The sequence below is a fragment of the Podarcis tiliguerta genome, assembly GCF_965153285.1.
Source record: "Podarcis tiliguerta genome assembly, chromosome: 16".
NCBI lineage: Eukaryota > Metazoa > Chordata > Lepidosauria > Squamata > Lacertidae > Podarcis > Podarcis tiliguerta.
Window position 1 is genome coordinate 40,460,795 of NC_139549.1, and position 16,584 is coordinate 40,477,378.

The 16,584-nt window shown below is 46.3% G+C and overlaps 2 protein-coding genes across 49 annotated transcripts in view; both read right to left on the minus strand.

The window, feature by feature from the left end:
• LOC310667244 (uncharacterized protein) overlaps nucleotides 1–16,584 on the minus strand; it is a 559,738-nt gene that overhangs the window by 354,861 nt on the left and 188,293 nt on the right. The window lies entirely within an intron of this gene.
• NCOR2 (nuclear receptor corepressor 2) overlaps nucleotides 1–16,584 on the minus strand; it is a 348,844-nt gene that overhangs the window by 227,929 nt on the left and 104,331 nt on the right. For all 48 annotated transcript variants that reach the window (XM_083418926.1, XM_083418964.1, XM_083418929.1 and 45 more), the window contains exon 4: nucleotides 9,020–9,194. In XM_083418926.1, the coding sequence (XP_083275052.1) occupies nucleotides 9,020–9,194 (175 nt within the window). The remainder of the gene's footprint in view (nucleotides 1–9,019; nucleotides 9,195–16,584) is intronic.

Genomic DNA, 16,584 nt, shown 5'->3' on the forward strand with positions numbered 1-16,584 from the left:
ACTCCACCTTCGCCAGTCGCCATGGTTTAATGGCGGGGGGGGGGGGTGATGGCAGTTCAACAACACCCAGAGGGCACCGGGTTAGGGAAAGCTGTTCTAGAGAGCTGGGGGGGGGGGGGAGCAAGGAAAAAGCTATTCTGAGGCTAGTGCATTTCCTTTAATCTCATTTATGAGAAGAAATTGGGTGGGGGGACATCCCAGTGCCCTTTTCAGCACTCTTATCAGAGAAAGGAAATGAGATTTCTAAAGCTCACATTTAGCTAGAAGGCAGGGGGAAGGGAGGAAAGTGAATTTCCACTTGAGACACACTTCAGCCAACAGCTTTTGTAATGGAAATGTCGCTCTTTGGGAATGCTCAGATTTCAGATGGGGCTTTTGGGGGAGGGGGGCTGAAACTCCTTGCTCCAGCCCTTTGAATGCTAGCTCCCAGGTGACCATCTGGGAGGAGCAGAGGGAGAGAAAGAGATTTGCCAGACCATTAATCAGCACCATTGGGGGCTGCTAATGCTGGGGAACAGGCCTGGATTGACAGCTTCGTGAATGGAGGTCGCTTTTATTCAATCAGTTCCGCAAACGAGATTGGCCTCCCAAGGGTGCCCCCGTCCTTCCACAGCTGGGCCCGTCAAGGACCCAATTACATTATGAACTCGGCTTCAAGGGAACCAGTGCTGGGGGGGGGTTACATCCCCTCCACAGCCAGCGCTCGGGTGGGGACTGAAAGGAGGAAGAGCAAATAAGAAAACAGCGGTGCACTCTTTACATAAATAAGGGCTTGTATTAGGACTGCCATGCTATATTTACTTCTCTATCTTACAAGGGACTCGAGCCCCCAAATAGCACTGACCCAAATTATTGCAAGTGTTTCTATCGCTTAGGCTCATTGGTGGTACACATGCCTGGTATGCAAAGCCCCGCCCCCAATCAATCTCTGGCATCTCCAGCAGCAGGTGCTGCCGCCAGTTTAAGAGCACATAAGAAACAGCCACCATGGGCCCCTTAGCTTCATCAGGACCTGGCATGGCTTGGCAGCTCAACATGGAGGAGGAAGGAGATGAAGCAGAGTTGGGGGGAGGGTGAAGGCTGGCATCCAGTAATGGAAGATGGCAGTTCTCCTCTTTTGACTCAAAGTATCCAAAGAGAGGGAACTCCCACTCTCTCCACCATCCCACCTGGAGAGGCGGTTGGAATCCACTCAGACGGAACATTCCCGTAAAGCAAGAAAGTCTCCCAGTGAGCTCACTGTGCCTTGGCTTTAAAAAGTGGTTGAGGGGGCACCACAACTGTGGGGACATCTTCACTGCTCCTGCTCAGCTCCAAATCTCTTGCCTTACTTGTATTCTTTGGAATCACAACTTCTGGACCCTGTGCTGGCCTGAATTAAGATCTCTTTCGCACTCACAAGGGGGAAATGGAAATTCATTGCTCTACCCACTTTTGCCTCTGACCCCACCCAGCACAGACATGTGGGCCCCAGAAGGGAACGTGGCCCTCAAACTCAGAACACCTTCCTCAACCCTGGCTTCTCCAATGCTTGTGTAAAAACTGTACAAAGCTAAAGCTTCCAGGTTGGCAACTTAAGAAAGGGTTTAATTTTGTATCTCCTTGCCTTCTGGCATTTCAGCCGCCTTATTATCATGCCTTAAGGATGCACTTATTTTTCAGCTGAATGAGATGCTGAAGCCATCATCCTGTTGGTGTAGTTCAGCAAAGCTTCTCATCAGAAGGAGAAGAGGGGAAGAGAAAGGGAGAGACAACATTTCTTCCAATTACAGAGGTGGAATCCATGAAGTTAAGGGATTCACTTTCACCCAGAGCAGACAGGGTGAGGTGTCACCTTGTAATATTGATGGAACAGAGCGGAAAGGTCTAATTATGTAAATGATGAGCTGGGCTTGCTAAGAAGGAGCAGCCAGCCTTAACGAGGAAGGGGGGTCTCTTGCCACAGCTACAGCTTGAAAGGTAATTTAAACAGTGGCTATAAGCGTCAATCAAAAAGGCAAGGAGCAGAAAGCGGCAGAAGATCACTTCCAAAAGCTGCATCCAAGTAGCGGCAGACACACAGCACAGCACCAGGTGAATAAATTCCCAGGATTCTGCTCGTCGCTGGCATCTCTCAATAAAATACGCAGCTGACAGCCAATGGGAAACAGAACAAGAAAGCCCAGCCTCTCAGACTCGTAAGATCAGAAGCCTTCAACCTTTTCAAACTCAAAATATATTTTGCGGATCTGGGTCCTTTCTGCCTTTTTCCTTTGTGGCCCCCGCTATAATGTCCCTAACCTCTTCTCACAAACAACAGCACACCTGAAAATTGAAGATCAGTATGTTGTATGAATCACTTTCAATTGTAAAATCAATGCATGGCATAACTTGTAAATCAATATCAAAATTATAGGGGGAAAGGTAGGGCATTAAAAAGAGCCCAGCTGGATCAGCTTGAAAGCCTGTCTTGCCCACCATTCTGGACTAACAGATGCTTCAAGAAGCCAACCAGTAGGGCTGGAAGGCAACATCCTTTGGTCACTGTTGCTCCCTAGCAACCGCTATTGACAGATATACTGCCTTTGGGAATGTGGGTTCCATTTAGCCATCGCGACTAATATCCACTGATAGTCATACAAATTAGATGGTAGAGCCACCTAATCTAGGTCAGTGTGAACTATTGCATCTTGCGGCAATGAGTTCCATAAGCTAACAGATGTTGTGTGGCCTGCGGAAACATCCCAAGGGCCAGGGAGAGGCCTGGGCCTGAGCGTCCCTAACACTGTATAACAAAACAGAAACAGAGGACCACCAGTGGAAAAAACCACCAGTGGAAAAAATAAAGCAAACATTTCTCCACTGAAAGGGATAGTACAGATAAGCACAGGCCACTTTTTAATCTCCTCACTCACACTACAATATCACACTGTTCAGGCCTGCACTACTTCATTTTAGCCACCTTGGTTGTTTTGTTTTGTGGGTGAAGCAAGATGTGGAATCTGTGAAGTTACAGAGTCGAGGTAACGTCTCTGAGGCATGTGTTGCTTTGCCTCAGTGCTGGGCTAACTGCATCCCGGTCCAACTGGCAGGAACCATGCAGTCCGTCAGCATCGCCAAAGGCCAGCCCCTCCTGCTTCACGGCCTTCTCCTCAGGAAGCAACCATGATCTCTTTGCGGAGGAGAATGGGAACAGCTCTCCACCCGCCCCAGTGCACAAAGCCACTGTTGTCAAGGGAATGTCCACTTGGTATTTTCACTGCTTTCCCCCAAATGTAAGCATTCAGAATGAAAATAACAATATTGTGTCTGAGAGGAGGAGAAATAAATCACAGACTTAAGTTGGCTCCCTTTAATCCCCTCATTCACATCTATGATATCACACTGTTTCTTTCACCCACAAGCCTGTGACTATCTCTTTTTATTTGTTCGTTTGCTGTTAATGTGGATGTACTTCATTAGTACATCCACATTAATACAACAACTGTTGCATTCAAAAAAGTGTAAGGGGGAAAAATTCTTTTCATATACTTCCCATCCACGCCTTCCATGGTTTCCTCCCTATTCCCAACCTATCCACGTCTTCCTGTTCTTCTAAATTTTCCTTTCTCCTTCTCTTTATCTCATGTTATAACTTGCGCTGCTGAATTATAATCACCCTGCTAGGTTGATTGTCTTACTATAATGGTTTTTCATATATAACACACAATCCTCTTTAAGTTCTTTTTCATCTCTGTTTCTATTAGTCCTACCCACTAGTTCCACATATTCCAGCAGTTTATGATGCCACTCTTCTTCACTCTGTTCTCCACTTTTGTGCAAGTAAAATCCGTGCGGCCGTGGTTGCATACATCAATAGACTCACTTCTTTTGGGGGGGACTTCTGTCGTTATTATACCCAGAAGATAAGCGTCTGGGTTTTTAGGAAAGGAGCTTTTAAACATTTTTTCCCCAGTTTGCTATGAATTAATTCCCAGTAATATTTAATAACCCTACAAGACCACCACACATGGTAGAATGTTCCTACACTCTCTCTACGTTTCCAACATTTATCACTCTCTGCTTTGAAATTCTTTGCCAATTTGTTGGGAGTTAAATACCACCTATGAATCATCTTAAGATAGTTTTCTTTTAAAGTGTAACAGGCAGTAAACTTCAAGTTGTTTTTCCAAAATTGTTTCCATAAGCTTAGGTCAATATTATGTCCCACATCCCTAGCCCAGCTGATCATGGATGACTTAAGAAACTCTTCCTTCACTTCCCACTCTAATAATAAATTATAATTTTTAAAAAGTTTTTACCTTCAATCCTAATAACTCCTTTTCAAATTGTGATTGTTTGTCTGCAAAACCATATTTTTGTCTGCCTTAAACAGAGCATTAAGTTGATAATAGTTTAGCCAGTCTGTTACATACATTTCTTTTCTTTTTTTTTTCTTTTTTGGTCCCCCCCCCCTTTAAGATCTCTGTATGTACCCCACGCAACAACAGTGGCTATCTCACAGGTTTCTTTCTCTCCGTCTCTCACAGTGGTGACTTTTTCCTTCAGAGTTTCTTTTTAAAAAACAATGGAAAATGTGTTGTTGCCTCTGCAAACTCCTCCATTTTTTCCCAACCTGGTAGAGATGGGACATATTTGGGAGAAGGAAAGGCTAAGGAATGAAACCAAGGTGGAGTCCGTAAGACAGTTGGATGGCGCCTTGTATGCCTCCTTCTGGCAACTCCTGCAGCCAAGCTGGTGTCAAACAAACATCTTGCTCTGCTTTCCTCTGGACCATGTCAGTGAGGCCAAGGCGGGGATCTTGACATCTAGGCAGCCCAGGACCTCCATACACACCAGGTCCCTGCAACATACAAGAGCCCCAGATTCCCATGGGAGATTCCCATAGGAGGAGGAGAAGGAAGGGGGGGGGGGAATAGCCATTTCTCAGCTGCCTGATTTTGCAAAAATCCCTCATTAGCAAAGGTCAAGAGCACAGCTCCACACACCGGCCAGGCAAAGCAGATATACTGCTCAGAAAGACCCTATCCATACTATAGTTTAAAGCAGCAGCATGCCATTTTAAATGGTCATGGCTTTTACCCACCCAAAGACTCCTGGGAAATGTAGTTTGCTAAGAGTGCTGAGAGCTGTCAATAGCCCGCTATTCCCCTTACAGGGCTATAATTCCCAGAGTTCCTTGGGAAGCGGGACTGGTCATTAAACCATTTGTAGCTCTGTGATGCAAAAGCCTTTGACTGTGTCGATCACAGCAAACTATGGCAAGTTCTTAAAGAAATGGGAGTGCCTGATCACCTCATCTGTCTCCTGAGAAATCTCTATGTGGGACAAGAAGCTACAGTTAGAACTGGATATGGAACAACTGATTGGTTCAAAATTGGGAAAGGAGTACGACAAGGCTGTATTTTGTCTCCCTGCTTATTTAACTTATATGCAGAATTCATCATGCGAAAGGCTGGGCTGGATGAATCCCTAGCCGGAATTAAGATTGCTGGAAGAAATATCAACAACCTCAGATATGCAGATGACACAACCTTGATGGCAGAAAGTGAGGAGGAATTAAAAAACCTTTTATTGAGGGTGAAAGAGGAGAGCACAAAATATGGTCTGAAGCTCAACATCAAAAAAACAAAGATCATGGCCACTGGTCCCATCACCTCCTGGCAAATAGAAAGGGAGGAAATGGAGGCAGTGAGAGATTTTACTTTCTTGGGCTCCATGATCACTGCAGATGGTGACAGCAGCCACGAAATTAAGAGACGCCTGCTTCTTGGGAGGAAAGCAATGGCAAACCTAGATAGCATTTTAAAAAGTAGAGACATCACCTTGCCAACAAAGGTCTGTATAGTAAAAGCTATGGTTTTCCCAGTAGTGATGTATGGAAGTGAGAGCTGGACCATAAAGAAGGCTGATCGCCGAAGAATTGACGCTTTTGAATTCTGGTGCTGGAGGAGACTCTTGAGAGTCCCATGGACTGCAAGAAGATCAAACGCATCCATTCTTAAGGAAATCAGCCCTGAGTGCTCACTGGAAGGACAGATCGTGAAGCTGAGGCTCCAATACTTTGGCCACCTCATGAGAAGAGAAGACTCACTGGAAAAGACCCTGATGTTGGGAAAGATGGAGGGCACAAGGAGAAGGGGACGACAGAGGACGAGATGGTTAGACAGTGTTCTCGAAGCTACAAACATGAATCTGACCAAACTGCGGGTGGCAGTGGAAGACAGAAGTGCCTGGCGTGCTCTGGTCCATGGGGTCACGAAGAGTCGGACACGACTGAACGACTAAACAACAACAAGCTCTGTGAAGAGAATAGGGGGTCTCCTAGTGACTCTCATCACCCTTAACAAACCACACTTGTCAGGATCCTTTTGGAGAAGCCATGACTAATTAAAGTGGCATAATAAGGCTTCAAATGTATAGTGCAGATGGGGCGTAAGGCATAGCTGTCAAGTGTCCCTTATTTGAAGGGACAGTCCCTTATTCCAGCGCCATGTCCCGCTGCTGTCCCTTATTGATGGATGTCCCTTAAATGTCCCTTAAATGATGTCCCTTAAATTTCAAAGGAAGCAGCTCCTCTCCCTCCCTCCCTGCTGGCCAGGGAGGAGGGAGGCTCCAACTGTGTTGCTTGGCTGTGTTGCTCACCCAATAAGAAGTCTAAGAACGACTGGGGGGGGTGGACCTTGCATGCCTTGTGTGTGGCTAGTTAATGCAAGCTGAGGGGGGTTTTGAATGCTGGATGCCATTTTGTTGCACGTGCTGCTGCAAACTTTTCAGTGCAAAGCCAGGCCAGGGAGCCATCTTAAGTTGAGGCTTCATAGGCCTTGTGGTGCATGTGATTCAGATTCTATTCAGTTGAACCTCTGGTTACAAAGTTGGTTGGACAGTGTTCTTGAAGCTACCAGCATGACTTTGACCAGACTGCAGGAGGACAGGAAGACTGGAGTGCCTGGAACAGGTGAGGCTGCAGGTCCCTTATTTTGGCTGCTGGTCCCTTATTTTCAAATCTGTAAGTTGACACCTATGGCTTAAGGTGTTCCCTTACACCTCTGGAATGACTATGAAGAATTCTATGGGCTAAATTCTGCCAGTAAACAAGTTTTCTATGTCCTTCCCAGCTGCCCTCCCAAACAAGATTTTTTGTGTTGTCATTTTCGCCACCCACAATGGTCTGACTCTGTATAAGGCAGCTTCCTATGCTCCTATGTTCCCCCCAGTCACGTCCGCTGCCCAGACTATGCTTATTTCCTCAGGCCACGATCTCTCACTCGCTCTGCTCCACCATCCACTCAAATGATTTTGCCTGGCTGGAATCTGTTCTTGAACTGGGATATTGCCCAGGGAGTGAGAATGCCCAAGCTTTGCACCAAGCCAAAAGACAAAGCAGCTTAATCTGCAGAGCAGGAGTCACCAACTAGGCCTTCTGTAGTTCTCACGAAATACTCTTGCTGAAATTAGGCTGTTGGCTGCTGCAGCCAACAGAACATAATGCAATGGGTGGGGGGGTGTTTATGATGTGTGTATGGTACCCACAACAAGCTTCTCCAGTTTGCAAATTTGCCCATAGGCCCAAAAAGGTTGAAGATGATGCATAAATTATTCCCAGCAAAATCTGTGGTCTAAATCTAAATTAGACTGCTTTAAGTTAAGAAAGCCTTAGAGAAAAACCAGGAGTGGAGCTGGGATAGAAGATTAAGTTCTCATTTCTGGTACTGATCAGAGGCACCTTCTTTCTTAACTACGCATGCATGCACACCCACACACTCCACTACTTTGCATCTGGCTCTAGCTGGTGTACCTCTAGGTCGCAGTGAAAGACCAAGCAGATCATACAAGGCCAAAAGTCCACCCCGCAGGGGCACATAAATATATTACAACTCACTCGGAGAACGATTATAGCCCACCCAGACCGCCATAGAAAAACAAAATTGGCAATTGAGGTTTGTGCCAAGCATTTGCAGTTCAGAGAATGCTTTTCCAAAGCCAAAACTGCAGCCAAACTCAAGGCCGCCGCAACTGAGCATCCAACACTCAGTCTGAAAGGGACACACAGCAGCCTATAGTCCAATGTGCAGGTGCAGGACTATCACTGCCTGCAGCCAAATCGTTTATTCAAATCCACATGCAATACCCTGCCCCTTAAGAAACCCTCCCCACTTCTTTTATAGCCCTGGGAGCTCCATGCCTTCTGTGCTTCTACACACTCCTTCCCAGCTTCTTCCCCATCCTCCTTTCCCTCCACCTATTTTTTCTCTCAACTCAACCGACTTGTATCCCACTTATTCTGAAAAGAGCTCAGGGCAGTGTGCATACGGCTAGCCCATGTTGTTGTTATTGTTGCTATTATTATTTAAATCTGAAGGTCCTGAGGCAGAAAAATACAAAATTAGAATACAAAATACTAATAAAAGCAAAACAGAAGCAAAATCTTCCCAAAAACTCTGTAAGGTGGATTCACACTGAGAGGCAATAGCTGATCAGTGAGTGAATAGAAAGGACCCTCTATCCACTGCACCACACCACTGCTTTCCATTCCCCAGATTCCTGCTTCCCAGCCCACTACTCTGCTCTCTCTGCCACCCTTGGTCCTTCAGTTCACTTACACCAGCAGCCCTCCTGTTCATCCAGCTTCCAAAAACCTTGGCTTTCCCTGCAGACAATACTGCAGACAAATCCATTAACGTTGCAAATCCTTCCATTTGGCAGAGCAGAATTTTGTGGGGTCTGCAAGGTCTCCGGTGCATTCTGGGGTGCCTGTCAGGCCCTTATGCTGCAAAGCGTTCAGCCAGTGGGCCCATGTAAGGTGAAGACAACGTCAGCATTTTAGTTCCTCTGAACCAGCCTCTAAGATCAGCAGAGGTGAGAGTTCTAAAAATCCATTTGCTGGCTGCATATTGCAAACAGCTAGAATATTGCAGACCACACAGACAGTTTTCAAGTTGCCCATTGTATTTCTCCCAGCCGCCACCTCCTCCTCCTCCTTTTCCTCATCGCAAAACCAACATGTACTGTACTGCGTGTGCCTGGCTCCTTGGCTTACCTTGGAGAGATCCTCCGTCCCTCCCTGCTGACTGAGCAGAGGTGAATGTCTCAGCAAAGGCTCTTGCAGCAGCTCCAGCCGGGGCCGTTTCGTCTCAATGAACTCAATTTCCGACTGTTTGCTCAGGTCAGAGAGGTAGGAATGTGACTCAGCTCGGGCGTGCAACTCCTGCGACCTGATGGGGAGGAAAAAAGAAAGGATCCGTTACAGGGCCACAAGGCAGCCTGAGTCCTGGGACGCAGAGTAACACCTGCAGTACAGAGAAAGCAAAAGAAAGGGGCCCAGGAATTATGACTGCTGTGACAGGTAGTGCTGGGTCCTGGCCTAGGAGCCTTGGCGAAGGACAGTTTCCTGCACCTTTTCCACGAGCCAGAAAAGGGAACTGTGAGCAGTTCAGCCTGAGACGTCCTCACACCCTCCCAGAATCCTCTCAGTCCTAAGGATCACACGAGTGCACACAGCCGATCCTATGGCACTGCCTGCTATTAATAGATTCATTGATTGAATTTGTATACTGCCTCACTATAAAGACTCCTAGATCTGCTGCTCTTCCTCAGTAAGCAAACCCTGAGAAGAAGAAACACGCTCATACACCACACTATAATCTCTCTTGCACCACCCAACAAGGCAGAATATCTGCCATTTTGCCTCGGGGCTTTCTGTTGTTGCTTCAGGTGCTTGACAGTCTTTCTTTCTTTCTTTTTTGAGAACATTTTATTAAATTTTCCAAAAGTAACAACAAAAGCATCATCAACAGATTTTAAAACCATAATTTTATTTGACTTCCCTCACCGCCCCTTCTTGGTTTCATTGTTTGATTCTCATTCACACACTTCGTTAAAAGCTTGACAGTCTTTCAACCTGAGTGCCTGACACACTATTTGTCACTATGCTGAATCTTTCCCATTTGCTAAGCACTCTCTTGTATTCCTAGCATGCATCCTCAAAACAGCTCCTTGAGGTAGGCCTGACCTATATCTCTAGGGCAGAAGGCAACTTGAATCCATTCCTCCCAAGTCTGCACAGCATACCATTTCCCTCAGCTTGAAGTCTCAGCCTCCCTTGGCCATTGCAGAGCTTTCCCAGGGAAAGAAGCCCCACCTGGATTCCCTTTTGTAATCACGATCTGAATCAGGTGTCACCCCCTGCCAGGCCCTGCTCTTGCACAGTTGTGGGCCGTGGAAAAAAGTCACTGTGGTCAGGAAGCTTTCACTGGTGCCAGAAAATATCAGCTGGTCCTCTCTCACCCAGTGGGGGCAAGGGAGTCTCATAACCAATGTCCTAGTCCCCCTGGAGCTTCCCTCCTTTAGTCAGCGGGGATGCACAAGCTGAACCCCACCCCCCAAACCACCCTCAGGCATCCAGTTGCCCTCAAGAGTCGTTGTAGGGTGGAAACTGGGAACCTGTGGCCCTCCAGATACTCCTGGGTGATTGTAAACCACTTGAGGACGCCTTGTGGCTTGTGAGAAACCATTGAGAAATAATCATACTAGCCATACTTAGCTGTTGCCCTTGTTATGTTGCTGGGGCTGCTGGGAGTCCAACAGCATCAGGATGCATGGGGCTGATAATACCAAGGTTGCAGGTTCGATCCCAATATGGGACAGCTGCATATTCATTCCCGCATTGAGGGTATTGGACTAAAACTAGATGATCCTCAGGGTCCCTTCCAACTCTACAATTCTATGAGTCTACGACCAAAAGGTGACGACAGGAGATGAAGAGGAGAAACCCCTTCACAAACCTATATGGCTGCATCTTAAATCTGGTAAACCTATTGTGGCATCCCATCTGGCATTAGCATCATTAGTGCTACCTGCTCGTCTCCCCAACCCCAACCCACCACCATCTTCCCAACCCCTCAATCAAGAGGATTAATTGCTTTCAATAAGAATCGCAATTAAGCTTTCCCTTCTCAACACACTGCACACGTCTGCTTCAGAGGGCTGCAAGCAAACGTAGGCTTATTAACGTGCACAGAATGTATCGTTTTTGACAAAAGGACCATACTTCTCGTTACCATGGGACAAATGCTTCAAAACCTTAATTGCCAGAAAGGGGAAAAGAAAAAAGATAAAGAAAACAGAATTAAAAGCGGGTGAGGAACCCTTAACAACGACCAGCTCCAAGGAAGAATGACTCACAAACCTACCCAAACCTCCTTTGAAAACAAACTGCCTTGCCTTTACTACTATGGGTGGAGGCAAAAATGCACAGGGCAAATTTACATGTACAGCCATTTGTTACAGCTTCCATTTCTTTCCTCAAGACGTAAGTCTAATGATTAATCTTCCCTGCTCCCCTCAGAAAAGCACTACACATAATGAACTCTCTATCCATATATTGAATTTTTCTGAAGTGACTATGCAGATATAACTGTACCCACCTACCCACCCGGTGTATTCAGATAGAGTGAAAGATGGTGGAATGAGTGGGGCAAAGAAGGCATGAACTGGAATAACGGCAACGTTCTGCTTGAGGGCAGAATTTCAGGGCCCCACTCAGGTGAATGATCAGGATGTGCCCGCTCCAAACAAATCAGGGCTGGCTTACGTCACTTCCTTCAAAAGGTGGTAAAGGTAAAGGGACCCTGACCATTAGGTCCAGGCGTGGCCGACTCTGGGGTTGCGGAGCTCATCTCGTTTTATTGATTGAGGGAGCCGGCGTACAGCTTCCGGGTCATGTGGCCAGCAGGACTAAGCAGCTTCTGGCAAACCAGAGCAGCGCACGGAAACGCCGTTTACCTTTCAGCCAGAGTGGTACCTATTTATCTACTTGCGTTTGATGTGCTTTCAAACTGCTAGGTGGGCAGGAGCAGGGACCAGGAAACGGGAGCTCACCCCATCAAGAGGATTCGAACCGCCGACCTTCTGATCGGCAAGTCCTAGGCTCTGTGGTTTAACCCACAGTGCCACTCGCGTCCCTCAAAAGGTGGAAATGCCACCTAAATAAGACCTCCCCATAAGACATGGGTGGGGACCCTCAGGCCCCCTCTATCTGGTCCTTGGGACTCTCCCCAGGTGACACCTCTTCCCCAGATGCACACCCTCCCTGTTTGCCTTTGGGCTCCTGAGCTGTGATAATGCCTCTTGCTTAGAATTGCAGAGTTGGGAGGGACCACACAGGCCATCTATTTCAACCCCCTCTAATGCTGGATTATTTTGCCCAAGGTGGGGCTCGAACCCACAACCCTGAGATTAAAGTATTATGCTCTACCAACTGAGCTGTCTCAAGCTCATCTCAGCGGAGGACAGAGAGGGGTGCATGAGCATATAAAGAAACTAGCCAAGTGTACAAATATAAAATTTACATATGTGGCCCCTGGCTCCACCTGCTGCTGGAAGGTTGTCCAGAAGGGCATGCAGCTGTCTGGCTGAAAAAACATTCCTGCAGGACCATGCAGTCCACAGTCCAAGACTGTTGTGCCGCACCACTGAACAAGGCTAGGCTAGGGCTGCGGGTGGTTAAGCCTGAATCTAGGCCAGGTGGGTTTCCCAACCCAGGGTGCGGGAGAGGGGGAGTGTGGGGTCCTCCAACTGAGGTCAGTTCCCGGAGTTAGAAGATGGAGCCTGAATTTCAGGGGGCTGGACTAGATGACCCTCAAGGTCCCTTCCAACTCTAAAATTCTATGGTTCTATGAAATGCTGAATCAGAGAATACTGCTCTGTTGGCAACAAAAACATTCAGTGCCTGGGAAGGTAATGGTGGTGGTGAGAGTGTGCTAAGCTGGTTGCACAGTGTTGAGTGAGGGGGGAGAGTGATCTATTCACCTAAGACAGTGGTTCTCAAACTTTGTTCTCTGGGCCAAACGAAATATTTCATTGAGAAGAAATACATTGGAAAACACAACTAAGGTTGTCCTAAGTATCACTTGACGCTCTTGCTCACATTTTGAAAATATATATATCCATATTCTACAAATAATTTTTTTTTTTTTAAATATTATACTACACTGAAATGTCCATGTGTTTCCTTGATTGTCCTTGAATCTTCCCATCACGCTTGCCATCCTCTTCTGCCACACCAGTGTGTGCACTACTACTGACTGAAGATATATCCCACCACTAAAAAAGGCAACGGGTGAGTCTTGTCCTTGCTTTTACGGCAATTTGCCTGTTTTTAAATCTGCTGGCCAGGTAAGAGAGAAAGTATTTATATCAGATCTGGCCAATCAAGAGATTTTGTTCTGAGAGGAACAAGAAACATAGTCTTCTCAGTGGTGGCCACGTAACTGCAAATATTTATTTTGAGTGAGCCCAGGCAAGCCCCATCCCCCAAGTATTTAAACAAGCCTCAAAGACCTATCATTTAGCCTTTGTGGGCAAATTTAGGAGTTGGGCTGTAGGTGCTATCCTGATTATTAATGTTATGCTAGGTTACTGTTACTGTATTGTTAGTACCAAATGTGAATATTGCTTGAATGAACTCAATGTTTTGCTGTTATGTTGTATTGTGCACTGGTGGATATAAAGTTCATAAACTGCATTGGGAGGCATGGTTTTTTTGTGTGTGTTTTTTTAGCTTGAAAAGCAGTCTTTTTAAATTAAAACAAATGTTGCTTGCCCATTAAAAGGGTTCCATACCCCTTTGGGCCTTCAGTGGGTTGTGAGGCCTATGGAAAATTAGTCCTGGGTAGCTGCATGACTCCAGCCTGCAACCTGAACTTTCCATGTTCAAGCGCCAAAGTCTCCGAGCCCACTTGCTTCCAATCTCCTTTGGTGGCCTTCAGCAAGCCTCCCTCTTTCTACCAGAGGCCCTCCATCTGCCATATGGGGGTAATAATACTGCAAACATACAGATAATGATACTTGCAGAAGGGCTGCCAGCTGAGATAAATATATGTGAAGTGTTTCCTGCTGGTTTTCTACATGGCAGTGAAAGAAAAGCATAAAAAGCCAGGGATGGCCCTCCAGATGCTGTTAAGACTCCGACCCCCATATAAACCCCAGCCTGCGAGGTCAATAGTCAGGGATCACAGGAGTTGGAATCCATCAACATTCAGAGGGCCACCAGATTTACATATTGTTTCTACAGCACGGTGAACTACAAGAAAACTCCACCTGAAGCAAAATGAGCAGGCAGAGGCAGGCTGGAGGATTGCAGGTGTGGCTCAAAGTGTACAACAGGTGTTTTCGAACACCAACCCATCATCAGTCCTGCTGGCCAGCATGTCCCAATGCATCAGGGATGGTGGAAACTACAGTCCAGCAAGTCTAGAGGTTCTTCATCTAAAATGGAAAACATGCCAAAACCCACATTCACATTTTGAGCTGCAGGACCAGCATCAACTTGTTTTGACTCAGCAAGGCACACCATGCTTTCTCCAGCCCACCTTCCGATGGTGATGTTCCCTGGGCACTCCCTTTCTTAAAAGGGGGCACACCTGAACACTGAAGACCATTCTGCTGTGATCTACTCCAACTTTTAAGGGAAAATATATGCAATTCTAGTCCTTTTGCTACATTAATATATTTACTTATATGCTTTCTTAACCACCCTCCACTGTGAGGTCCCAGAAGAGGCCACTGCAATGCAATCATGCTTCCAATTGTAAAACCGTTTGTATACAATTGTAAAAATACAATGCAAAACCATTTCTAACAAAAGCAGCAAGGTACAAATTAAGCAAAAACAGAAATACCTTAACTGTCAAAGGCTGGGGTAAAGATCTGCATCTTCAGAATACGGCAAAAACTATGCACCAAAGGTTCTTGATGAACCTCTCTGGGGAAGGAGCTCCACAACTTGGGGGTTGCCACGGAGAAAGCCCTGTCCCAGACAGCCATTCCTGACACTTCTGAAGGTGGCAGTATTACCAAGAAAAAACCCTCCACTGATCTTAGCACTCAAGAGGGTCTCTGTGGGGATGGAAGCAGCTTTTCAGACATTTGGGGCCTAGACACCAACGTGAGCACCTTGCATTGGGCCAGCAAATCTTGATGTTTCGAGGGCACACTTCAAATATTCCTGGGAAACACTGCACCATTTCTGTACGGTTCAGGGACAGCCTAGGATGTTAGAAATATGCCTTGGGGCGGTGATCAGACAAAGAAAAGAAGCAAGATTGCCAGCACATTCCTCTGCAAGTATTTGTGGTACAACGTGTACGAAAAGGAGATCTTAAAATAACTTTTCAAAGCTCATTTGTCCCAGCTGGCGGGGCCCACGGCACACACGCTGCAGGGGAAGCCTTCCAGAAAATGGCCCACAAACAATAGATGAGGTGTGGCAAGGCATAGCTTAGTGGTAAAGCACTGTCTAGGTGTTGCAAGGTTAAATGCCTCACAACTCCAGATAAAAGTGCCTCAGGGACAACTTGCACAGCTCCACAAGCAAAATATGGCACAGATCTTCAAGGACTGTACCAATTTAACTGCAGGCGAGAGACTGTGTCCTTGAATACTACTACCAGATTTGGAAGGCATTGGTGCTGGGTGCAGGCAGTCTGGCCCCTGGTTAACAGCTTCAGGGACACATCCGAGGCAGGATCACTTTTCAGCCTGAGGGTCTGAATACTAAAATCCCTTCAGAGCAGGATTGGAGCAAAAGTGGAAGCAGCCAACACCCACCCACTCCCCTAAAAAAACACAGTGATGTGCTTGCAGGATGTGATCCTTAGAAACTAGAGTCATAGAAAGCTGCCTTACTATGGCAAAAAGGCTAGTATTGAGGCACAGTAAAGATAAATCTATGGCCCCCTTTAGTCAATGGATTGAACACATGACAGCACTCGCAATGTATGAACAACTTGCTTACAGATGTAGCCTTTCTACGGAAAAATATAACAATATTTGGAAAGCTTTTATAAAAAATATAATAGGTTATAAATAACCATATATGTATTTGGATGATAACATTATATACCTGTCAGATGCTGCTGCTGGTTGCTCACAAGTAACCAGGCAGGACTCCAGACCTGTCTTTTACAGGTTTTTATTGTGAAAACTATTTACAGTGCAGATCTCCAAAGTTCATGTCCGTCTTAGTCACTTACAGAATCCGGGAGTGGCCCCTTCCGGCTTCTCCCCCAACATAAGAACTTTGACACCCCAAGCCTCCGCCTCCCTTCCTTGTGTTTTACCCCTCTGCGCAGGCTGGGCGACGGAAGAGGCGTGTGTCCCTCCTGGCCAGCCTGGCTAGGTGAGGCGCTGGGGCTCTCAGCAGCATCCTCAAGCCCTTTCCCCTCTTCTCCACTGGACGGGTGGCTTTCCCCACCGCTGGAAGAGGAACTTGCTCCTCAATAGTTTTGGAAGCTCTCTGTATCCCAACAGCCCCCCACCTCCCTCCCCTGTTCCGATGGCAGTCCCCTGACAATACCTGTATACTAAACAAGCATATATGGAATTCAAGTTGTTTGCATGTATAGTATATAATATACCTTTAATTTCATTTTCTTCTGTATTTACTTTTTATTTCTACTAAATTTTGTTTAATTAAAATCTTCTCAATTAAAAAATTAAAGAAAAAAATAGAAAGCTGACTTATACCAGATTGTTATTCCATCTAGTTCTGTATTATCAACACTGGCTGACAATAATTCTCTAAGGTTTCCAGAAGGGAATCTT